The sequence below is a fragment of the Numenius arquata genome, chromosome 2, assembly GCF_964106895.1.
Source record: "Numenius arquata chromosome 2, bNumArq3.hap1.1, whole genome shotgun sequence".
NCBI classification, from domain to species: Eukaryota; Metazoa; Chordata; class Aves; order Charadriiformes; family Scolopacidae; genus Numenius; species Numenius arquata.
In genome coordinates, this window is record NC_133577.1 from 21,936,272 (window position 1) to 21,961,149 (window position 24,878).

Sequence of the window (24,878 nt, forward strand, 5' to 3'; positions counted from 1 at the left end):
GCGCCAGCGCCACCACCGGCACCGGCAACCAGGGGAGGCGGCAGCGGTGGCGCGCCCGCCGGCAGCGCCTGGCGCTGCTGGGCGCAGTGACAGCGCCCCCCCGGCCCCGCCGGCCCCCGCCTCCCGCCGCCGCCGCCGCCGCCTGCGATGCTCAGTGAGTGCCGGGGAGCGGCGCGGGGCTGCGGGAAGCCGGAGGCCCGCGGGGTGGGGGTGGGGGGGCGCGGCGCCGGCCGGCCGGCGAAGGGAGCGAGTCCCGGGCGTCCCGCCGGGCCGCCTCGTGGCGGAGGCCCGCAGGCCCGGCCCGGCCCGGCCCGGCAGGCGGCTCCCGGGAGGCCGGCGGGCCCGGGGGGGGGCCTCGGGCACGGGCGCGGCCCGCAGGGGCAACCCCGGGTGAGGGCAGGGCCGGGCGCCTTCCCTGCGCCCGGAGTGGGCTCTCGTTATTATATTAGCATATTTTTTTCCCCTTAAAAAGTGCGTGGGTTTAATTAGCTGCTTCTTATCGCACCGTTTCTCTTCTCTTCTCTTTTTTCCTTCTTTATTTAAAAAAAAAAAAAAAAATTAATAGGGGAAGACTCGCTCTCAGCGAGCGCCCGCCCCTCAGGCCCCTTCCCGTTAGCGGTGCCCACGGTCGGGGCGGGCGAGGGGCTCCGGTGGGCGCCGGGCCTGGGCCCGGGCGGCTGGTGGTGGGGCCTAAAGGCGAGCGGGGCCCGGGCCGGCAGCCTCGCCGCGGGGAGGGGGTTTGGGGGGGGCTGGGGGCAGGAGGGAAGGGTTGTCCGGCTCGGGCAGCCCAGCGGAGCTGAGACGGGGCGGGGGGGGGAAGCCCGGCCTTTGGCTCTCTGCTCGGGGGTGGTTGAAAAACCAACGCTGTGGAATTGGCGAAGCGTCATCCGTGGACGGTGAGCCCAGTCTAGGTGTCCTGCAAGTGGATGCAGGCTCTTCTAAAAATCACAGCTGTTTCCTCTCTGCCTCCTTCACCCGATCGCCACCGCTGCTCCGGTAAAAGCCTTCTCCGGAGTTCCTGCTTATCCTATTTTGCACCACCACCGCACCAAGTTTCCATGTCAACTTGTCCGTGTTTGCTCACCCGTTTCCCTGAACGGCAGCCGCTGCGTGTGTGAAGTCCCTCCGTTCTAGGTTTTGATCTTTGTATCAGTTTATCCTTATCTTGTTTATTCTGAAACTTTGTAAATCTTAGGTCAGCTTAATGTCACAAAACTAAAAATTAGGTGATTTAGTATTGTTGATAGGCTCCAAATTTCATCTCTAGTGATAACATTAAAAATGGTACTTCTCTGTCCACAACTGAGGCCTGAGACGCAGTTCCCAGTAGAGAGTATTCAAAATGTGCGTTTGTGGGTTGTTTTATTGTTGGGTGGGTGTTTGTTTTTTTTTTTTTAAGATTGCTTGTCCTTGGTTTTTCTGTGATGCTCACAGGTCTTTCCTCAGTCTGTTGGAAGGAAGAGACTGCTGTCCCGGCATCAGGACAGGAATGCAGAGTCTTTAAAGCAGCGTTTCCAATGCTAGTTTTCAAGCTCTTTTTCCTGTGTGTGTACTGGTAATATTTCAAGCCCGGGGAATCTGCCTAAACCTGTACCTGAGATGTAGCACAGGCAGGAAATTAATTTCCTTGGCCCAATACTTAGTACACAGCTAACTTCCAGCTTTTCTAGGAAAGAGGAACTTGTGATGTCTTTTGCATGATCGGCCTCTCCTCTGGGTTTCTTCAGTGGTTTTGGTTCCTCAAAAAAAAATTAACCTAATATCCTTTTTTTGTGTGTACGTGCTCCAGTTTGTGACATTGCAGAAGATGTTGCATTGTAGCTGTGCAGACTCCTGATGTGATTGATTTTTCTTCTCTTTTTCCTTATGTATTTTGCTTATCAGTAAAAATAGTTAATGGCATTAGTTGTTGTTCTCTCTGGCTGCTCGAGAAGAACGAGGCATCTGGGACTTCAGAACAATTCTTTCAAGCTTTCTGCAGGCATGGACAGGGAAGGCTGTACGTGTTCGGTTTGTTTCATATTTTGGAGACTTCTTCAGCAATGAGAGCTAAAGTCTTAAAATTGATTTGAGGTAAAATGGCAGGCTTTTCCTTTTTTGCCCTTAAATTTTGCATCATTGACCTGTTGTGAACTTGACTCAGTTTGAAACCATTTAAAGGCATTTTGGCAGGCCGTCCTTATGTTTATTTTATGACATACTCTAATTTTGAGGGCTTGATAATGAATATTTGTAGGAATGTTGGTTGTGCTCTTCTTCCACTTTTCATGAATGCTTTCCCTGCTCTTGTGACATTGCTCTTTGTAATGCTGAAGTATAAAGGCAAAGTGAATGAAGAAGCAAAGAGGTGAAGTGAAAGTAGGGTGACAGTTTGTCTGATGCCAATGGGTGTTTCTTGGTGAAGGTGCATTTCCTGTAAGGTAGTTCCTGTTCTGTCACCTGGGAGCAGGGAAAGAGATCTCCTGGAGATACTGCTCATAACACCCACTGCTCTGACTGCCGGGAGGAGTATACGAGGTACGTGAAGGGAGCAAGAAACTGTACAGATTGCATAAAGCAGCTGCAGACACCACCTTGCTAATCTCGGCTGAAGAAACTGGGGCTTCCCTGTTACCCTCAAAGCTCTGAAAAAGCTTGGACTTGAATCAGCTGCCAGCGACTGCTCCTTTCCCAGGCCCTTCACTCTTGCTGCTAAAATGTCTGATCCTGATGTTAGAATTTGAGACGACTGGGTAACCTACTGCTGTTTTTTGCCTCATTTAACATTTACCTTTTTCTGTGTTGGTCATCTGCTCGTTCAGCAGCTTGAAAAGGTTGATCTCAGTGCTCCTTTTGTTTGTCACTGTCATTTCAAAGGGTCCTCTGGAGTTCTGCATCTTTCACGCACCAGTTTTCAGTTTCTCTGATCCATTATGTGTTCATGAGCAATTATCTGTACATGCATGCTGTGCTATAATGAATAAGGGCTTTCTCACCAAATCTAACCTAGCGCAAATTCATCCTGTAACTGAAGCAAAAAAGTCTGGGCAAGGATATTTCTAGATGTTCTCTCTTCGAAATTGAACCACAGACCTGAGGCTGATTTGCACAGTTTTGACTGGCTAAACCACTTCAGAAGCATCTAGTTGAATCTGTTCCATGCCATTTTGGGAGTGAGTTTCTTTTGGATTATAAGCCAAGTGCAACAGTTGAATACAAACTCTCCAAAATGGTTTCTAGACCTGAAATATGTATCTGTGAGAGCATCTCAAATGTAATTAAGTTGCTACCCAAGCCTAAGCTGTGTGGCAGACTGCGTGCATTAGTGGCGTTAGTGTCGACCTGGGCAAGTCACTTGTATGTGAGTCCATGCTGCTAGCTGAGATGCAGAATGGCAATGTAATACATCATGAAGCTTAGTTCAGGGTGTGTTTTAGGAGGGTGCTGAGATGCAGGTGGTCCATCCCAGTGTCCACCCTTCTTCATGGTCTTCATTAGAATTCTGTCTTTCCTACAATTTTGTGCAGCAGAAAAAGTGTTATATTTGAGACAGCGTAAGTCTCAAATATAGTTTCTTTAATTGCAAGGAAGATGAAAAGAAAGTTTGCTTTTAGAATGGATAAAGTTGTGACTGAAACCCAGGATTTTAATAGGTCTTTCTGGAAATGCTTTGAAAACTCCACACCTGTTGATGCCCCTTCCCCACCCTCAACAGTTATTTCACCTGTGAGAACAAATGGAAAACTTTTTTTTAAGGTTTTTCCCTAAAGCATATGGGCTTGTATTTCCACATACCTGTTTAAAGTAACTTTTGCTTAAACCTTGCATCCCCATCCACTTGAAACTCCACAGAGGGCTTATTGTTCTAACAAGTAGGATAAGCACTGAAGTGTGCATGGGTATTAGAAAATGCTCATTTATGATCGTATTTTTAAAGCTATCATTTTGTTAGAAATGTGGTCCTTAGAAGGGAGAGGAATGGGCATCCTTGTCTGCTTCTGAAAAGTTGTATTTCGTTGGATTTAGTTACTCAAACCAGAAAGCATGTGCACTTGTAAAATGTATGCAGGTCTTGTGGCAGTGGGGCTGTAACATGTAGAACTATCTCAAGGCAGCCTGTACCTATTATTCTGGTAGAATAAAACTGTTGCTTAGTTCTGCTTTATTTAAAGCCTTTTAGGTTATCTAAATATCTGTGTAAAATTGATGGCTATGTCAAATTATTGGTGGCAGAGAGGGACTACTCAAACGGCAAGGGAGCTATTGCATTCATCTTATTGAGGTTCTTTTATTACAAGCCAGAGGCTAAAATCTAGCATCAGGCTCCTTTTGGTTTTGAGATACTACCAAGTGGTGTTTGTGATGATGGCTTTCAAAATTTATATAAATGAAACTTCAAAGAATTTTTTTTTAAAGCATTTGTAGGAGGGAGGTCTAGATAGATGGGGACAGGCAAAAAAGGCAGAAGGCTATGCTTTTTTGTTTTAAATTTCCTTTTTTTTTTTTTTTTTTTTCCCCCCTGGGAACTTAGCTGAGTGAAGTGTCACAAGTCTGGCTTTAACCTTTAAGTTCAGATGATAAGCTATTGCTTCTTGGACTCCTCAAATAGGTAAAATAGGTGTGCTATTTAAAGCATTATGGTTCTGAAATTTCCTTCCTGTATATTAATTTCTTATTCCCTTGACTCTTTTGGTATCATTTTGTTGGTTAGTCAAGCAGAGGAATCAGAAAATGACTGAGGAATACCCAAACTGCTCATGTAAAAAATCAAGGAGGAGAAATGTTCCCTTTTTGTGAGTTAATTTTTAACAAAATCAAATACTTCAGTTCACCACTGCAACTTTAGTCTAGAATCCTCAAAAGTATTTTGGATTCCTCAGTGAAATTAGTAGAATTAGGCAGCAAAGTATCTTCGTGAATCTGGTTTAAAGTGTCTAGTTATGCCTTTAGTACCAAGAGGCACGTATCTGAAGATTTTGTCTTGTACTTTGGTAAGGAATTTGTTTAACTTCAGCAATAAAGATACTGAGCAATTGTTGTTGGCTGTCAAGTCTTAGCATTTACCTACACAATGAGCCCCATCATCTCTTTCTTTTCTTTCGAGGTCATGAAACGCGTACGCACAGAACAGATTCAGATGGCAGTATCCTGCTACCTCAAGCGCCGTCAGTATGTGGACTCCGAAGGTCCCCTAAAACAAGGGCTGAGGCTGTGTCAGACTGCTGAAGAGATGGCAGCTAATCTCACAGGTAATCCTATCATATTTTCCATGCATGCTTCTCGGCAGAGTTGTGACAAGTGTGAGTACGTGTATTGGTAACTACGTGAATTTGTCTGCACATATGGACAGCTCTTCTTTTGAGATAAAGAAATTTCCCAGTGTGAAGGTAGCATGAGTTATGAATTTCTGAAGAGCGGAAATGCAGATGAAAGTGTAAAAAGGTGAGATTCATAGTCTGTGAATCATCAGGGTGAAATACGGGGCCGTGGTAGTGGAAAATGTGTCTGCTGTATCCCAAAGAACATGAAGCCTGGTGAGTAGTGGTGCTTTGGGATGGATGTAGGAATTCAGTAGAAGTGGGAAAATCTGTTGTACCCTTGTACTCCAGGAGAGCTGTATCATGTGAAATGGAAGTGATACATGGCGTTTCTTTCTCTGGCCTCGTCAGCTTTCTAGTTGTGAAAGCTCTGCTCTGTCACTTGAAAAAAAACAGCCCTTCAGTGGATGAGACAGTTTTATTTCCTTGCATGTTTTTTCTCCTCTTTCTTAAAGGCTTCTGAATCCTGCTATGCTACCTGCTTTTAAAATCCTGTCCGTGGCAGTCCTCACTGTAATTATTATTTTCATTATAACAAACTATGCTACTACTTGAGCACATACAAATATTGAAAGGATGCAAGCAACGTGGAGGTTATAAAGATTAAATTTACTCGTAAAAGTAATAGAAAATTCTGGTCTGACCTTTGGGTGAAAATACAAGGAGGAAATGTTTTCTGGTAATGAAAGAGCTTAGATTGTGACTTAAGAGTGGTGATGTGAGTTACTTGTGATACAGCTTGATTTGACAAAACATCAATTGCTGTATAACTCTGTGCTTGTAGTTAGATAAGATTGGATGCCAACATAGCTCTTTCCATCTCTAGAAGATTTTGCCATAGTTACAATCCAAATATGAGTGACTCATGGGTAAGTGTCCAGGCTGATTCTCTCAGGGGCCTAAAGAAAATTGGGTAATACTTCATTATGAGAAGTGACTTACCTTCTTAGTACTTTTCGTTTTCTTACTGTTTTCAGAGTAACTATCGGAAGATTGTTGCAGCTCCCTGAAATAATAGTGGGGGACATTGGGAAAGAATGAAACCAAAGTAAAATGTTGATTTTTTTTTTTTTTAAATTTTTTTTTTTAAATGGGAGATTTTACGAGGGAGGTAGAAAGGTCAGTGTTGAAACAGGATTAGAACTTGGGACCAATCCTTACCAGGAGGACACAAGAGTATCTGAAGTAAGAGAGATGAATTGGATTGCAAGCCCTTGCATTCACATATGGCATCATGCAGAAGAAAGACCATTTCAGTAAAGAATGAATGAATGTGTGATTGGGTTTTGTCTTTTTACTAATCATACACCAAATGTTATTACTAAATTTGTTCTTACTAGTCTGTATCTTCTTGCCAGTGCAAGGGTTTTGTGGCTGGTGATTCAGAACTTAGTCATCAGTTTTCATTAGAACTGAAAACGGTCTGCTCTCATGTATTCAGCTGCTTACTAATTCTTCTTGTCAAACATGCTCGTAGTAAGCTGTCAGTGAGTATGCTGCAGTTCCATGAATGACTGTTAAAAAAGAAAAACCCAGCTTGTACTCATTCTGACAACAGAGGCTGAAGATGCTTTCTGCTGCAGTCATCTTAGTTTTGAAAACTGAACAAAAACTGACCAGATTCTAAAGCCTGCATTGCTTTATTTCCAGGAAAACAATCAGATATTTTTTTCTGAGGATGTTTTGCTTGTTCTTAATAAAACTCACCTTGCTTTTTCTGTTCAGCTCTTTTCATTTGTTTGACTTATTTATACAGGCTGGTTAATTTAAAAGAGAGTATAAATAAGAGAAGTTGAATACTTCTGTATTCAATTCTGTGATTTCTTCTTCATAGTGAAAAGTGTCCTCTGGTTTTGGTTTTAAATAGTTTTCTCAGTTTTACCTCAGCATTTCTTTTTGTCTTCTTCCAGAGTCTCTTCGTTTTAGCCCTTTTCCATTGCTTCATATACTTCCTATATCTGTAGAGGTCTATTTTCACAGAATCTAGAGCAGCCCAGATTGGAAGAGACCTTGAAAGATCGTATTGTCCCACCTTTTGTGGGAAACGGAGCCCAGATGAGATTATCTAGTACCCTGTCCGATCGCATCTGCAGTAAAATATATAGCACAGAGTTTCTTCATGACTATGCTATATTTCTGTAGCAAATTAGAAGAATATTTAAGGACAGAATGAGTGACTAATTCTGTTCCTCTAGTATTTCCCACAGTATGCTATCAACACATAGGACTATGTAAAATAGAAAAATAGAAATAAAATTATACATTGTCACACTCGTGTAAAAGGGGAATCAGTTGCTGTTCAACAGCATTTACAGTAGCCCTGTGTGTGTGAGCTGGAAGCAACGCTGCTCACAGCCAACACACACAGCCAGGAGGGCACTGGCCACAACCCTGCGTTAGGAGCGAGTTCCTTTGAATCTGGCATCAGGTCGCATAAGCTGGCTGCAATTATGGAAGTGAAGTCAAGGAACAGATGTTTCCAATACATGTTCTTATGATCACTGAGGGAGGTGGAAGGAAAAGAAACTATGGTAAATATATTAATGTATGGGAAGGATATGGCCAGTGCTTTATTTCCACCAGGAGAAAAATACACCTGAAATTTTACTCTTGTTTTGGAATCAGTTGAGCTCGTGATCCTTTTTGCAGTTCTGGTTGGTGTAGAGTTTTGGGAAAGAAAATAATGAGAATTTGGACTTGTTATAACTGTCTGGTATGTACAGTTCATTTACCATTTGCTTAATGGGAACGAGCTCTAGCATCATTACTGAAAGAAATAGGGTGCAACAATTGCCTAGTCAGACTGAGCTAGGGTAGGTAGGCAAAGATGATCTTCCTCTTTATGAAGCATGAAGTACATCTTAATTTTGGAATTCAGTTGCTTGTGCAGAGAAAGTTTTATAGGTGGCATGGAGGGAGAATTACACAGAGCCAAGGACAGTAAGTTGCATTCGCATGGCACAAGCAAGGTAATAAGTCGTTCCCATTCCTCCTGAAATGAGGCCACCAGAACATCACCCTTGAATGTAACCCTGTGGCATAGCATAAAAGACAGGGCCGCATATTTCTGTTTTTCTCTGCTTTTACAGTGAGTAGTATGAGTGACATTGAAAACTGTCACTAAGCATTTTTGAGTTACTACAGGTACATACATGCAGTTTACTTTCTCTTGCTGAATATTGATTATATCAAATTTTATGTCTGAACAGCGGAGTTTTTTTACTTTGGCTGTTAAGTAATAAAGGTATAATATAAGTAATAAGGTATGCGAGCCTGGAGTTCTTATCAGCTTTGAGTTTCTGAAGCAGCCAGGCTGTAGAAAGTGTATCTGTTACCTTTCAATGGGTTATATTTGTTTATTTCTAAACTGATTTGAGAGAAGATAGAGAACTGGTGCTGGAATCTGTATTTGTTTTTTCTAGTGAGGGGTTGATGAGCATGGCCCAGCTCTCTGTTTGCAAAGCTGAGTTCAGATTTCCCTGGAGAGTTGGTAAACATCCCTCCTGTATTTCCATAAGATCCAGGAAGACAGTCCTGTGTCTTACCAGAGAGAAGGGGGAGAATAGTGCCAGGCTGCCTGTATGTACACCATGTGCTGATGTCTTTCTAATTAGAAGCGTTGAGACGAGCTGGAGGCTGGCCTGTCTTTCTTTAGCATGTGAACGTTTGATGATGTTGTTTATAGACTTGCAGGGCTGTCAGAGTTGTGCCTCTGTGCCTGAGCCAAATACTGGAACAAAAAACGATCAATCAGGAGTAGGAAGGCAAAGAGAGAGGATGGCAAGCGGTGGGGGGCAGGGGAGACTGAAAGAAGTTGAAGGAGTTGAAAGTGAGAGTAATGAAAATAGGTTTTGTGGAGGGGAAAACAGTTACGAATTGAAAAAAAGATAGGAAAACATCAAACTCCATGCCCTTTAGTGCTCTTCTTAGAAGAACAGATGAATAAACATATTATAATTTTGTAACGTTTCTAATTACTGGTATTTGTATATGCTTAGAGTATATTGGTGGGTGTCTGTAAACTTGCACAAAGTACCTTGTTGGATTCTGAGCGGTTAGCAGAAGAGCAAAGGTTTGCTGCCAGAGAAGCAGCCAATTCCTTTTCTAAATAGTTCAGAACCACTTTTACCAGAGTTGATACCGGTTCTGAAAAACAGTTTAACACCATCTCAAGAGACCGTAACAACTGGGTTTGTGGTCAGATACCAGCTGCCCTTTAACCTAAAATCCTCAGGGAGGAGGACACATTTTGATTAAAAATTACTAAGTGTTTACTTAGAGATTCAGTGTGTTTTCACCACCACCTCTGGGAGACTAGTAAATTATAATGTTTATCATTTGTTGTAAATGATAATGACGGGGACAAGGAATTTGAGACTGTGAAGTAGTGTCACTGCAAACCTTCTGTCCACGGTGGTTGGTGGGTCCTGCTGAAAAAGAAACTTTGTTTTGGAGAAAGTTGTAGATCGCTTTCCTCATCTTTTCTGAGTGCAAAATAGTAAAACCTCTGAGTATCTTGTGATAAGTGATCACTTGTGTTAAGTGATCTGTGATAGTGTGAGAACTGAAAGTTGTATTTGAAAACTTAAAAATGTATTCTGGGGGGAGCAGGTGAGGTTTTTAGTTTGTTTGGGGTTTTTTTTTTTAAGCTTTCAGTATACTTTCTCATTCATGATCTGTGTATGTTGTTAATGCCACATTTAGATGCTTCGGACTATGTCATCCTTGAATGGTTTGAAAGATGAAATGTCATCTTGGTGGCTGCGTTACCTTGAATTTTATGAGATGCTTTGTTTCCAGACACACATGCAAAACTCCTTAAATCCCTATTTAATTTTTACTTATTTTATTTCACAGTCCAATCTGAATCTGGTTGTGCCAACGTTGTGTCTGCAGCTCCCTGCCTGGCAGAGCCACAGCAATATGAAGTACAATTTGGACGATTACGCAATTTTCTCACAGGTAAATATCAGGAAGCAAGGAAGAGGAAGGTAGCTGGGTTTTTTTGTAATTTCAGCAAGTAAAGGACAATACAATAAAATTTAAAATCATGTCCCTAACAATCTTTTGTTTCCTGGTTTTGAGATTTCAGTTACTACAATCAGAAATATTTTTCTTTTTTGTTGTTGTTTTCTGCATGCTGATTACCTTTGCCTTTTGTAGATAGCTGATTGTTTGCCCTTGCTCAAGCGTTTGGCCTTTGTAGATCTAGACAACAGCAAACATATACAGGACAAGAAGGAAGATGAGAATGTTTTATGTCAAAGGCAGGTAATTTAGAAATTAGTGTAGTTCTCTGCTGTCTTCCATTTCAAGGCTTTTAATTTTATTCATAATTGGCTTGTTTTTTATGATGGTTTGATTTTTAAGGGAGAATTCGTTCCCTTAAATTATCCGTACTGACTCTGAGACTGGAGGCATATGACAGAAAGTAAAAAAAAAAAAAAAAAAAAAAATATTCTCATTCTATAATGTGGTACAGACATGTGTACATGTAACGTGGTACAATAATGATTTTTCTTTTTTTTAATATTTTTTTAGTAATTTAAAAAAAAAAAGGATATGGGAATGTCTTATTCTTATTTCTTCTATGAGTACCAAATGTGGGAAACCAAAGCAGATAGGATTTTCAGAGAACAGTACCAAGTAAGGTGAGGTTACCACTCCTCCCGCCTTTCGGCACATCTACATTTGTCCGGTGTAGGGATTTGATCCCAGTGTGCATAACACTAGGATTAATATTCCTGATAGTTGGTGAAGGGAAAGGGAAGGAGGCAGGCAGGAAAGCGCAGAGGCAGAAAATTGTGAAGTCTTAACCTTGCCATCTAGAGCAGTTCAGCACCATTGCACTTTAATATTGGAGGTAAATCCATATGGCTTAGCAGATTTTTGAGAAGTATTGAAAGTATTGATTGCTCTGTTCAGTGGCTTAAATATCGCTTGGAGAAGTGCTAGGCATGGTTTTGGTGTTCAGGTCGACTGTTTTCATCTTTTTGTCCCTCTTGCTCAGTTTGGATTTCTTATAGACATGATAAGAAATGCTTCTGTTTCTGCAAGGGAGTAACTTGCCAGCCAGCCACAACGCACAGCAGGACGCTTCCCATTTCTGTGATGCCGGCCCCTAGGGGCATGAGGAGTGGGCAGGGGACTAGGACCACCGAAAAATCTAGGAATTACTCTAGCGGTCTCTAGTCCAATCAGCTGCTCAAAGCAGAGCAAGATAGGAGTTTGATTGGGTTGCTCAGGGCCTTGTCCAGCCAGGTTTTGAAAATTAGAAAGTGCGGAGATTGCTCTGCACCTCTGGGCTCCAGCTGCAGCGATTTGGTGAGAATTTCCCCTGCAGCAGTTTGCCTGTTGTCCTTTCACAGAGCACATCTGAGAAGAGGCTGGCTCCTTTTCCTCCATAATGTCCCACTGGGTACTGAAGGCAGCAGTTGGATACCCCTTATTCTTCTCCAGGCTCGGCATACCCAGCTCCCGTAACCTCTCTTCTCGTGTTCCTGGGGAACATTTCCTTCGTTCCTGTTTCTGCCAGCTTCCCATTCTTCTTTTTTCACCGCTGCAGAGTGAGGTCCTTCCCCTTGTTGCATTTCTGGACTAGAGCACCTGCAGAGAAAGGAGTACCTGCTGGCTGCTTAGAGCTTTTACTACGTACAGACCACTGGTTTCACTGGCTTTGGCCCAGTTTCAGTGGAACAGAAAGGAGAATGATGCCTTAAGCATGCAAATATGTACGTATACACAGCACACCACACTTCCACTCTGTAGTTACTCATATAGAAATGGAAGAGAGGCAGAGTATGGACCGGCGAAAGTCTGGAAGAGCGCTCAACAGGAGAGGAAAAATAGCCTAATGGAAAGGGGGGGGGGCGAAGAATAGGTGTTGGTGAGTGGCAGGAGGGAAGAACAAGTAGAAAAGAAGCAATGCTGTTTGAGGACCAGCAATGCCTATTTTGTTGCAGTAATTTGGTCCCCCGGTAGCTCATTATTCCGGCCCTGTATGCTCCATAGTTTTCTGTGGCAGGGCTCCGCTCCTTCCAGCTCCCTGCAGCCGGCTGAAGGTGGGAGGGAAGCAGCCCCAAGAAGCTGGTGCAGGAGGGGTGGAGCTATCGCACAGACTAGTCTCTGCAAGGTACAGCACAGCCTAATCGGGACCTTGTTACACTGTGTACTAGGGATTGCTGCTGGGATTTGCGGGGGGAGAGAGAGAGGGAGGGAAGGCATGCGCCTGAGCAGGCACAGAAATAAAACAGGAGCACAGCGTGTTGCAGTACGCTTTGGAAACTGTAGATTCCTTTCCTCTGAAGACAAATCAGTTCCATGCAAAGCACCACATGCAAGTTTTATTGAAGCTGAAAGGAAAAAAGCCACCAAAGTTCAGGCCCGCACAAGCTAGGTAAATAATTTTGACTTAAACACATTACATACTATTTTAAATTTAAGTCCATTTACAGCAATAAGCAGAGGGCAGAAATACATAGGGGAAGAATTCAGCTGTCAGGTAGTTTGAGGTGGTACTTTAATAGCTGGCCTACACCTAAAAAGGGTTTTGAAATCTCTGTACTTTGTTTTGCAGCATATCTCACTGACTTGAAAATTTCTGTTTGCATCTGTACGAGGAACTGTGTATCCCCTTTAGGTGACAGAAGAGGTTCACGTTGATGCTCCAACAAAAGTCTCCTCTTGCTTGCTCTCTGATGCCACTGTCAAGGCTTTTTTGCAGTAATTGTCCTTGCTCTGTTTTATTCCCATTAGAAAGTGGATTGAGAAATCATTCAAAGTTTGTTGCTGTTTCTTATATAGATTCAGATTCTCAGCACAGCCATGAAGTGATGCCTCTTCTGTATCCCCTCTTCGTCTACCTCCATCTGAACATGGTCCAGAATGGCCTAAAAAGCACAGTGGACAGTTTTTACAGCCGCTTCCATGGCATGTTCTTGCAGAATGCCAGCCAGAAGGATATCATTGAGCAGTTGCAGACTACCATGACTATTCAAGATATCCTGTCCAACTTGAAGCTCCGGGCTTTTCTGGACAACAAATATGTCATCCGCCTTCAAGAGGACAGCTACAACTACCTTCTTCGCTACCTCCAAAGTGACAACAACAACGCCCTGTGCAAAGTCCTGACCTTGCACATTCACCTGGATGTGCAGCCCGCCAAGAGGACTGACTATCAGCTCTACGCCGGTGGGAGCTCCTCACGCAACGAGAGCAACGGCCTGGAACCCAGCGACGTGCCGGCTTCCATTCTGCAGAACGAGGCAGCGCTGGATTTACTGCAGGACAGCATTAAACGTGTCAAGGATGGGCCCCCTTCCTTAACGACCATCTGTTTCTATGCCTTCTATAACACGGAGCAGTTGCTGAACACTGCAGAGATTTCACCAAATAGCAAGCTGCTCGCTGCTGGGTTCGATAATTCATGTGTGAAGCTGTGGAGTCTGCGTTCCAGGAAGTTAAAATCTGAGCCCCACCTCGTTGATGTGTCCCGCATCCGCCTGGCTTGTGACATCCTGGATGAGGAGGTCTGGATACTCTCTTCCCCCCCCACCCCCCTTTTTCTCCTCCCCCCTTTCCCTTCCCTTCCCCTCCCCTGCCTTTTTCTGCCAAGGTATTTTGGGCATGCATTGTGGAGTATCTAGTAATGTCTTAAGGGACTGGGAGGCTGTTCCACAACTTGTCTGCCTTGATGCACAAATTTTATCACCTGCTCTCGTCCTTGTTCTTTCCTGCAGTGGTTGTAAATGCTGCACTGAGGTGCAATGAGTTTGTTAGTTTGTTAGTTCTAGGTGCTGGTCTTCCTCCTCCAGCTGTCCCTGAACAGATGACAGTACACAGGCAGCCCAGTCAGGACAGGTAACTAGAGGAGGCTCCCTTCCCTGAAGAACCTTCTTACGGATGGGAGGATGAAACAAGGAAATGCAAACAGTAAAAACACACTGTGGTGAATGAAAACTAAAAGGAAACTGGCTCAGAACAACCAGTCAGAAGGGTGGAGAGAAGGGGAGAGATGCAAGAAGAGGAAAATAGACAAAATAAGAGCCAAAGCAGGCTGGTCTGAGACCTTGGGAAGAAGAAGGGATGCCTAAGTGCAAAACTGTACTTAGGGAATCACATTAACCAGAGGTGAAGAGTTAGCATGGTAAAATTACACAAAATGTTTCTGTTAAGGAATCTGCGGTGTAGCAACTTCAGAGACTTCCCACTCTGGAGTGCTGGAGACAAGGATGGGGATGTGTGTGCCTTCACATGCCAGGCTAGATAGCATCTTCTAGTTTACTCTTTTTTTTTGTTCTTTTTTTTTTGCCTTCTAGTCACACCCTTCCTCCCCTCTCTCCACAGCTGCCCACGTAGCATCTTCTATCTAGTCAGAGATCAGAATTTGTAACTCTTCCTTTGTTTAATCACTCCCCTCTTGAAGGAGGGAAAAAAAAAAGGGGCCTCATTTGTTCTTGCGTTGAGCATTTAGCAGGAGAAATATCCTTTTTTTTTTTCCACTGTTTTCTCTTCTTCTCATAAAAAATACCTAGTGGCAGGCAGGCTTCTGTTTATTTTGGAAGGGTGCAGAGAGCTTGCTGTGTGAAGGGATCTGTGGTTAGGTATTGCTTTGTTAGTCAGCTTGAGAATTAGAGGCAGGCATCCAGGTGAGATAGCACAGTGGCATGCTCACCTCTTCCCAGGTTAACCCTTTCTGCAGAGTGAGCAGGCAAGTGGGTCAGACCATCTCGAGATGGAACTATGGACTTGTTTTCATTTGAAGCTGCAAGAGTTCATAGGACACGTGACTTTGTCTACTGCCTGTCATGGAAACCAAAAGTCAATAACCTGTGACAGAGGAGAATTTCTCTGGTAAATCAGCAGGTCACCTCCTTTGGCTCCAGACTATAGGAAAGTGAGATACTGCCAGGTTATCAAGAGTGTGTATTAGCTTTTTTTGTCACATAGGCACATACTTGCATATCGTATGTGTATTATGAAACAGCTGTGGAAGCTTGAGTACAAATGGCTCTTCCTGGCTGTGTATCCTGTAGTATTTATGCACAGGTCTAAAACCAAAAGCTGGTCAAAGACCAGCACAGATCAAAATCATCATTGCCCTGAATAACTTCTACCACTGACAAAACAAAGAGTGACCTGATCAGGAGTTCAAAGTTAAGGGGAGGATACCAGCCCAAACACACTGCTGGTTATATGTCCCGAATGCAAATGATAGCCTATGGACTACAAAGGAAATACATTCCAGTATCTGGGAGCCCTCAGTGAAAATACACAGGCACCTGCAGGGTCACAGGTGGGAGCAGACCAGCACCTGCTTGCGTGCCATGGCAGTAGGAGCCATAGATACAGAATAACTTGTGAGGATGTCAAACTTGACTGGGTTTTTGTAAGGTTTCTTCATATTGTTTGTTTTGGTCGATTTCTGTATTGTGTAATTAGCTTTGGATACTGTATTTAAATAGTAGTGCCTGAAATAATTAATCCTCAGATTGGTTTCTGATTTGCTGCAAGCAAATAGATCCATCTGTTTATGAAGATACAGAGGTCTAAAACTGCAAGTTTCAGTGGTGGCACTTTCAGAGTGCCATTACAACTAGTCTGTTTGGTTTATTATATCATTATAGATATATCTAAGATATGAAAAAGATATATTGTATCTTTTTTGTATGTATATAGAAATGAGGTTGAGACTTGGCAAAAGGGTTGGAGAACGATGCTTTTTCCTGGTCTATGTAAAGCTTTTGTGTCAGTAAGGTCAAAGTCATCTCCTAGGTGTAGGTTTAATGAATTTTGCTCAGTGGGATGGCCCATTGCACTTCATGAGTGCTCTTGGAAGTAGGAGAGGCTTACTCTTTGGGGATAAAGTAATTCCATTTTCTTTATAGTGGCATCTCACAAATGCCACTTTATAATCTCTCTTAAGGTCCAGCATAAAAATGCAGTTGTGCAGCTGGGCAAATGGACATGTTGTTTGTCTCTTTGCAATTTTGCTGTGCTTATTGCTGGTACTACATAAATCAAAACCAGAAAATAATACTCTCTGTTCCAAGCCACAAGAGTGGCCACCTTTAAATTCTATGAAGACTAAGACTTGACCCTATTAAGCTCTGCTTCTAAGACCTGCTTGTGAGTGGCAGTGGTCCTTCAAGTGGTAGTGAGCAGGGATGATGCTGACACCTTGGTGGGTGGCAGATGGGAGGGAATTCTGAAGAAATGTCCTGCAAAGAGAGCCATGGTATCTACTCCCTCATCTTTCCCTGCTAGATCCCTGCTGTAGGCAGGTAAGAGATCTTCCGTTTTGATGTCTGAAGAGCACTGCAGGGTGAGAGATATGATAACACCCAGGAAAACCTGTTACTAGTTAGAAAAAATAAAAGGGAGGAGATTTTTTTTTTTTAAGTTATCATTTTTGCTTTTTGAGGCTCACTTATTCCCTTGAGGTTTATGCTAGGTGGAAGATCAAAATAATTTTTGTCAGCTAGATAATGTTTGCTGCTCACAAGGTTAAATGCGTCAGCAAGAAATTTTTCTGGGTCCAGATGACTGTCATGCAAAATCCATTACTGATTTAAGTAATAGCTGAGGAGTTGGACAGTCTGTCCATAGGTGTATCATTTGGAAGGTGTCCTGTGTAACAAAACATGATAACACTTTTGTTCTTTTCAGTTTCTTAATAATATAAATTTGGGGAGTCTTGCTCAGGAAGATTTCCTGTTCACTGTTGAAGTGTAAATTTTTTTTTGGGCTCATTTTAGTAGTGTTGGTAGGTTTTCCAGTTCTCTCCTATTACTTAAAATCTGTTTTGATAGTTCTTCTTTTCAAAATGGATAGTACAAATAATAAAAGGTAGCTTTTTGTGTGTGTGTGTAGGTTATTGATTAAAATATAACTCAATTTCTTGTCCATTCCAAGAAAATACAAATTGTTCGTGCAGTGGTTGAAGCAACCACTTCAGAAGGAGCTAATGGATAGCTGGGTAGTGCCCAGTGGTACGTTATATCCAGGAAACATATTCAGTGTGTGAAATAGGAATCCTAAAAAAATATTATGAAGTGAGATTCCCTGCCCCCCTGCTGATTTATAAGACAGGTTATAACCTTTCTATAGCTGCTGTAAAGGGTCATCTACATGGTAGTAGCTGTGGGATGCAAGGAAGAGTGTGCTTGATCTTACAAACAAAGCTTCATTCTGCAAGGTAGTCATTTAGTGGCTGAACTTCCAGCTGCTTTGTTAATCTGGTCAGCAGACTAACTTGGATAGGGAGGAAATGGAAAAATTTAGTGACTCAGCAGCCCTATAGGTATAGTCTTTGGTGAGCTGTAACAACAGTATGCAGTTGTTACACTAAGTGGGTGTCAAACAGAAGTCAAAGATAAGATTTGCTACCTGTGACCCGTAGAGGAGTGTGGTTTTGAACACTGCAGAAAGCATTGTCAAATAAGCTGCTACTGTAATACAAGAAAAGAAGAGTAGGTCCCTGTAAGAGAGTAAGAGTATGTGCTTGCAGACAGCCCAAGAAGCCCTGTATAAATTTGAAGGCATAAAATGAAGTACCTGCACTTGCAGAATTTACAGAAAGTGTAGTACAATGTATGTAACTTGAATGGGCTTCCACTGGTAACTTGTCGGGAATCTTATGGTCATAATTAAATAGTATAAAATGCTGCAGGTATCAGCCTCTCTCCTTTAATGTGGTAACAGCCTAGAGATGCTGTGGATTCCAGCAAGCAATGCTCTATCTGAGGTAGAAAAAGCAATTTGAATAAGAATGGGGCTTTGCATGCTAGAGCCTGCAATGCCTCTCTGCCTCACCTTCATAGTGGAGATGAAGTTGGCTGCCAGCCACATCATAAAACTCCCATGGGCACTGACTACTCTGAACAGAGCTTGCTGCCTGCCACGAAACACACAGCTGAGATGGGAGAAAGGCAGCAAGCTGGCTAAGCCAGGGTTTGCTCACCTCTGATGTGAGATTTGAAAGCACTGGAGAAGGGCTTTCTCCTCCAATAGAAGGACTGTTGCTAAGCCTGAGGCAAAACTGTCTGTGCATCCTGAGGTCAGAGGGATGAGAGATGTCATGTCAGCCGAGAGAGCTGCTCACGATGCACCGGCTTCTGCTGGTCACGATGCACCGGCTTCTGCTGGTCGTCAGCAGTCTGGCAGCCCAGGGGAATTGGTTTCCTCTTGGAGCAGGAAGTGCTCCTTTGGCAGGAAACGGGCCAGTTTGTGATGATAAAAGTTAAAGAGCCTGCTCACAAACAAAAGTGTGTTGTGTTGAGTTTGATGTGCAGATACTGTCCGTGGATGAGTGTTGCTGATTCAGTACTGAGGAAAAGTGCCTGCCTGACAGCCCTGAGGAAGGGGTAGTCTCAAGCTGAAGGTCTCACACAGGTGCACCCCAAGCCATGGTTATCTCGCACTCTGTCAGTGAGATCCCAGCTTGTTGGGCAAGGACACTCTCTTAAGTTGAGATTTGTTGAAAATTGTGCAGTCTGTAGCCTTTGATTGTCAAGAGATGCTACTTGAGTAGTCTTTCAAAGACTCTTATCCTCTGCTGGGAGATTCCTTTAGCACAGCTCACTGAACAGTCTTTAAACGTGAAAGCCTTTACTTGTTGACTGTGCCCTGGTACTTGAATTGGAGAATTACAGGATGAAAAGGTTACCAGTGCCATCCTTTTTGTGATTATTCATCTTCTCCTACCCCAAAATAGATCCTCTGACCTAAATAAGCTGCATACATTTGCTGTTCTTGAAGGGTGAGGATGTGAAAGCATCCGAATGGAGCTTGCATGGATATAGATATATGGCCTTACTGGGTTTCTGTTCACGTGTGGGACTAAGGAGGAATGTCCAGCAGACAGCATGCCAAATATGCTTTGTCTTTCCATCTCCTGCCTTTTGTTTAGGACATCTGTGTTTCTTTTTCTCTACTGTGAGACTGACTTCCAATAATGACCACACCAAAAGAGCAGATGCCAAGAATCTGTTTCAACATCTTAGCCAAAAGTTTAGTAGAGTGAATAGGGAATAAGCATATGTTTTAGCAAGTGGAAAAATGTCATAATATCATTCTTCTATTTTCCCTATTTGTGTACAATCCCAGGTTAAGGTGCCTTCTGGAGTAAGCATGAGGCTACCCAAAATGAAGATAAAACCTTTATGTAAAGTCTTATCTCCCCATCTCTTTCAGCATTAACTTAGATGTAGCAAATGCACTAGCAATGTTTATGTCTCAGTGTTGCACAAAATGTGCCACATCTAAAATAACTTATTTGGCATTAACACCCCCCTGTTTTCCTCATGGTGGTTCCTGTATTTGTCAAGCAGATAAACATGCTTTCCTTTCTTGTTTCTTTTTCTCCTCCCCCAACCAGGAGGAAGAGGATGACAGCGCAGGCACAGAAATGAAGATCCTGAGAGGACACTGTGGACCTGTGTATAGCACGAGGTTCCTTTCAGACAGTTCAGGACTCTTATCTTGTTCCGAGGACATGTCCATCAGATACTGGGATCTCAGAAGTTTTACAAACACTGTGTTGTACCAAGGACATGCCTATCCTGTCTGGGATTTGGATATTAGCCCCTGCAGCCTGTACTTTGCCAGTGGTTCCCACGATCGCACTGCAAGGCTCTGGTCATTTGATCGGACGTACCCGCTGCGAATATACGCGGGCCATTTGGCGGACGTAGACTGTGTCAAGTTCCACCCCAATTCCAACTATTTGGCGACGGGCTCCACGGACAAAACTGTGCGCCTGTGGAGCACTCAGCAAGGCAACTCGGTGCGTCTTTTCACTGGGCACCGTGGCCCTGTGCTAGCGCTTGCTTTTTCTCCCAACGGTAAGTACCTGGCATCAGCAGGTGAAGACCAGCGGCTAAAGCTGTGGGACTTGGCCTCAGGAACTCTTTACAAAGAACTGAGGGGGCACACGGACAACATAACCAGCCTTACTTTTAGCCCCGACAGTAGTTTAATTGCTTCGGCATCGATGGACAATTCAGTCCGGGTCTGGGACATTCGGAACACTTACTGCAACGCCCCTGCAGATGGGTCTTCCAGTGAACTGGTTGGTGTATATACCGGACAAATGAATAATGTACTGAGCGTACAGTTTATGGCCTGTAATCTTCTTCTAGTGACTGGAATTGCACAAGAAAACCAGGAACATTAATTATTTTTTTTTTCTTAGGGAAGTGGGTGGGTGTATTGAATGCCAGAGTCCATTGCAAGCTGAGATTACTGACTGTGAAACACTTTTCTTCCTCTGCTCCCTTGAAAGGCACATTCAGAGTGATGGAAACCCTTTAAAATGTCTTGCCCACAAAAAGGCCTGTGCTGTTGAACGGAATAAGGAAGAAAGGAGGAGTGATGAAAATACACGTACATTCTAATCTTGTACTTGTAGAGATGGGGAAAAGGGGAGGAAACCCAGTAAGTAGCTTGGGGAAACCAAAAGCCTGGTCCAAACAAACTGCCAACCAGATAAGCTGCTGACCTGCGCTTAAATATCCTGCATTGATTGATGGGCACATCTTACCTACTGTTAACTGAGGCTTGCGTGTGTGGAGAACTACTGGCCCAGTGTTTTTTGTTTTGTTTTGCTTTTGTTTTCCTGGTATTGCGGAGGACCAGCATTTTAAAACCCTTATATTAAAAGAACATCACGTATTTTCTACAGTGATGGGGGTCCTAAATATTACAGCTCCCTGAGCACTTCTGGAATATTTTGGACTAGTTAGGTAGAAAATACCATCTTTCTTTTTAGTAAGGGGATGGAAATCTGACCTCAGTTGGGGCCCATCTCTGCATTGTCATTTGGGTTTGCTTCCTGGTACTATCTGTGATACTTGTATTTATGTTCCATTAATTAGGAATATTTCTGAGTCTGGTTGCACTGTGTTTTGAGGATGGGAGGACAGTGGGGGTAGAGTGGTGGCTTTAAGGGCACTAAACAACTTGCCTTGTCTGGAGGGAGGGCACAATAGAACTGAAGCAGCTAAGTTTGGACTCCTAATGGGAACGGGGCATGTCAATCCACCACTGCACCTCACAGAAATATTTCCGTAAATGGAAGTTGGCAGTCTAGGGAGAGGGGGACAGGGAAAGAGAGACACACAAAGTGACATGGAAAAAAATAGTATTACTAAATTATTGTGCATACACGGAGGCAGCTCTGCCAGTGTTGGATTTTTCTCAAAATGTTGCAATACCAGTTTAATGAACACTTTGTGAGATAAATCATCAGCATTTACAACAAGGATCTATGGAAAAAGCACGTTCTAGTTTGTCATTTGGAGAGATTAAATATTTCTGCTTTCTGGAAAGAGTTATTTTGTATTTTGTTTTCTATTAAAAGCATTTAGTTTAAAAAAAAAAATAAAAATGGTTTGGTCCCTTTCTGGGAAACTTGCTCTGACTTGCATGGGAAGGAGAGGGCAGGAGCATGCTTCTCCTACACTGCTTGGGCCAGAGCCCACTTGGCATTTGGAGGCTCAATCTGGTGATCTTGCTCACTTGGTGTGTGCTGTTTTGATGTCCCCCTGCTTGCTTTCCACAGAGCTGACTTGGCAGGTCGTGGAGTAGGGGACTGACACAGCTTTGTAGGTCAGCTGAAATGCATCTGGAGCATCTAGGTACCCCTTGAGGTTGACGCTGCACCAAAAGGTCTCATTCTGTAGCATTGCATGACATTTACTCTGTGGTTTGATGTTCTATAATGCCTCTTGAGCAAAGGCACCATCCTAATGTCTTTTAGACAGGCTGTCGGTATTACGTGATAATTCCCTTCATCTTCCCTCAGACCTTCTGGACTTTCGTGAGAGAGTTCTCTTGAGAACATCCAAACAATCTGAGAGTTTAGATGACAGCTCACAATTGCATTTTTTTTTTTCTGCCTAGATTGGTAAATACCAAAACCTTTTATCAGAAAACTGTTTGACCTTTCTGAGATTAGTAACGGTGTGTGGCTCAGCTCTGTGAGTACCAGAAACCCCTGTACGCTTGGAGTTGAATGGCACTGCTAGTTTTCTTGACAGCTGGATTTCAAAAGTGTGAAGCAGCTCAACAATCTCAGACCAGGATCAGGCATTTTGGGAAAAAAAAACAGTATGGGAGATGGTGGTATTGCTGATGCTTTGTCCTACGCAGGTCTCTAGAGACACCTTCTCCTTCAGATCTGTTGAGCTGAAACTGCTCCCCACTGTTCACTGGAGCTCATTTTGCTGTTTGTTGCCATATGTCCTGAGCAGAGTTTAGATTTAGAGCATCTGGACTTTTGGTCCTGAAGTAGAGCAAACAGCAACCAAAAGGCGGGGCAGAAATAAAGGTGACATAAGCAGAGAACAAAGTTTCTCTCTAACATATTACTTGTCCAGTGGAATTGACCTTTGTATTCGTTGGGTTATCCTGAAGTATTTTGCATACAGAAGTGATGAGTGGAGAGGTGTAGGAAGCAAACCCTATTACACATACATAGGCTAGAAGATGTAAAAGTGATTTCTGGGGTGTTGGAAAAATAGTATCACTGATGATGCACGTCAAACCTACAAACTTTTGTGTGTTGTGTGGACAGTTTTTGGTGTTCACGGAATGTAAATGTTTGAAGGCAGGAAGCCAGTAAACAATTTAGACTATAAGAAATGTCTGCAATTGATTGACAGGCTGAATTTCAAGGCAGAACTGGGAGCATAGTATGAGTGGGAGGAAGAAATACCATTAAGTCTACCAAAATTTGGACCGTCATCTCTATTGACTGTGCATTTCAGAAATAAGTCTGCATTTGCACAGACCCCTTCCTTTTTCTAATTTAAATATATATCATAAAAAACACAAAAGCATTTAAGTTGACATCTTTAAGCACTCAAATATTAGTAGGTGTCACAGCAGGGACTGTTGCTGCTTGTGAGTCTGTTTGTAAGGCAGTTCTGGGTCATGTCACTAGGTGCTCCTTCCCCTGTAAAGCTCTGCTCGCTTCACGCGCCTCCTGGACGATGCGCAGTGCACCAGGCACTGCATGGTCTCAGGCAGTGGCTAACGGCAGATGCTCAGAGAAAGAGGGCATATAGACAGTGATCCTTCCATGGTTTACACACTCCTGTCTTCTCACAGTTACTGTTTGTTGGTTTGGGGTTTGTTTTTTTGTTTTTGTTTTTTTTTTTTTTTTAGTAGGCCTGCAGAGCTGCAGGCTGTGTATCTGCAATAACTGCTAATTAATTTAGTTTCTATTAATTTTGTCTTGTTTCTTTTATTAATGAGCTATATACTTGTAGTTTCTGCAGTTTGCCCGCAGCAAGAAGTTATACACCTTGATTTGGTGGGGGGGAAGTATTTCCATTTTTTGACATCCTTTATCTGATAATTTCGTTCTGTTCCCTAACCTCTGGAATGGATAAAGGCATTGAACAGCAAAACACCCTTTCAAAAGGTGTCAGGTAGTCCAGGCCACAGTAAATAGAGGCAAAGCTGAAGTACAAGCCCATGCTTAGTCACTGAATACTTTCGAAAGGAAAGGGTATTTGCTCTAATAAATTGCTATGCCCATTCACAGGTCTACATTAAAGTTGCCCTTCCCGCTTTTAACACTGGCATCTCCTGAGCAGTGTGCTGCCGTGCTGTTCAGTCTAAATGTCTTAACTCCCCCAACAGTGAAGTTCATCCTATTCCTCCCCGTTCTCATTCCTTTGTGAGAAAGCTGTCTCTTACAAGTGTCTTAAGTCTAAAAATATTTTACAGAAATGATGTTTCCATTAACAGATGCTTTGAGTTTGCCAAGAAAAATAAAAAAGACTTCAGGCCGTTTCGCTAACCTTGTTTCAACTGTCCTCCAGGCTCAGTGGGTTCTTCAATGAAGTCCTGAGATGGCCTTCCTTCTGAGTGGTGTCTATTTGCTCACGGTGAGACAGGCTCTAAAACTGTACCATCACAAGGCACCAATGTGACAGTTAAATTAACTGCCTGGATGTCCCTCGCCAAAGACTATCCCGTCATGCTGCACGTTAGCTATGGGATTTTTTTAAAAGTACTGGATAGGAGCCCAAGCAGACTGAAATAGCTCAACAATGCTCACCATGCTCAGTGTATTTCAAGTACAAAATACTGCTAAACTTTGTCTCTGAACTCGTAATCTTTTTTTTAACAATTTTAAACATGTGTCTGGCTTTCTGTTTCCTGGACACTGCTATACAACAGCACTGAGCAGAGAAGGTGATATATTCTATCTCAGTGCCCAGTTTAAGTTGAGGCATCATCCATCATGTCTGTCATCCTGCAGAAATGTTCTCCTGGGACACTGAAGTTCCTTGAACAAGGCAGCTGTGGAAGCTATTTCTATCACTCGATATCATAGGTGTTACTCTGTAACTAAAACACACATCCTCTTTTCAAACAGGAGAAGGGATTGGCTGCATTAAGCTGAGGGCTAGACAAGGACTTCAGAGCTGCACTTGCTTTTTCAGTAGCCCTGCTTTCCTACCCAGTCCAAATCTTTGCAGTTCCATTTAGGATAAAATTGTCTCCTCTTTGCATAAGTTTGTGATATTCGGTGAAATCGTGATCTTCTGTTTATGACAAGCCTGATAA

The 24,878-nt window shown here is 43.1% G+C and overlaps 1 protein-coding gene across 2 annotated transcripts; it reads left to right on the top strand.

The window, feature by feature from the left end:
* The first annotated feature begins 926 nt into the window (after positions 1 to 926).
* Positions 927 to 21,696, top strand: TAF5L (TATA-box binding protein associated factor 5 like). 2 transcript variants are annotated; one of them, XM_074168626.1, is made up of 5 exons: positions 927 to 950; positions 5,084 to 5,228; positions 10,155 to 10,259; positions 13,101 to 13,825; positions 19,675 to 21,696. In XM_074168626.1, the coding sequence occupies exons 1-5, from the start codon at positions 927 to 929 to the stop codon at positions 20,470 to 20,472; spliced, it is 1,797 nt and encodes a 598-aa protein (XP_074024727.1). In that variant the 3' UTR covers positions 20,473 to 21,696. The 2 variants fall into 2 exon arrangements, with proteins under 2 accessions (XP_074024727.1, XP_074024728.1); XM_074168627.1 differs by lacking the exon at positions 927 to 950 and having other exon boundaries at positions 5,087 to 5,228; positions 19,678 to 21,661.
* Positions 21,697 to 24,878: the final 3,182 nt, after the last annotated feature.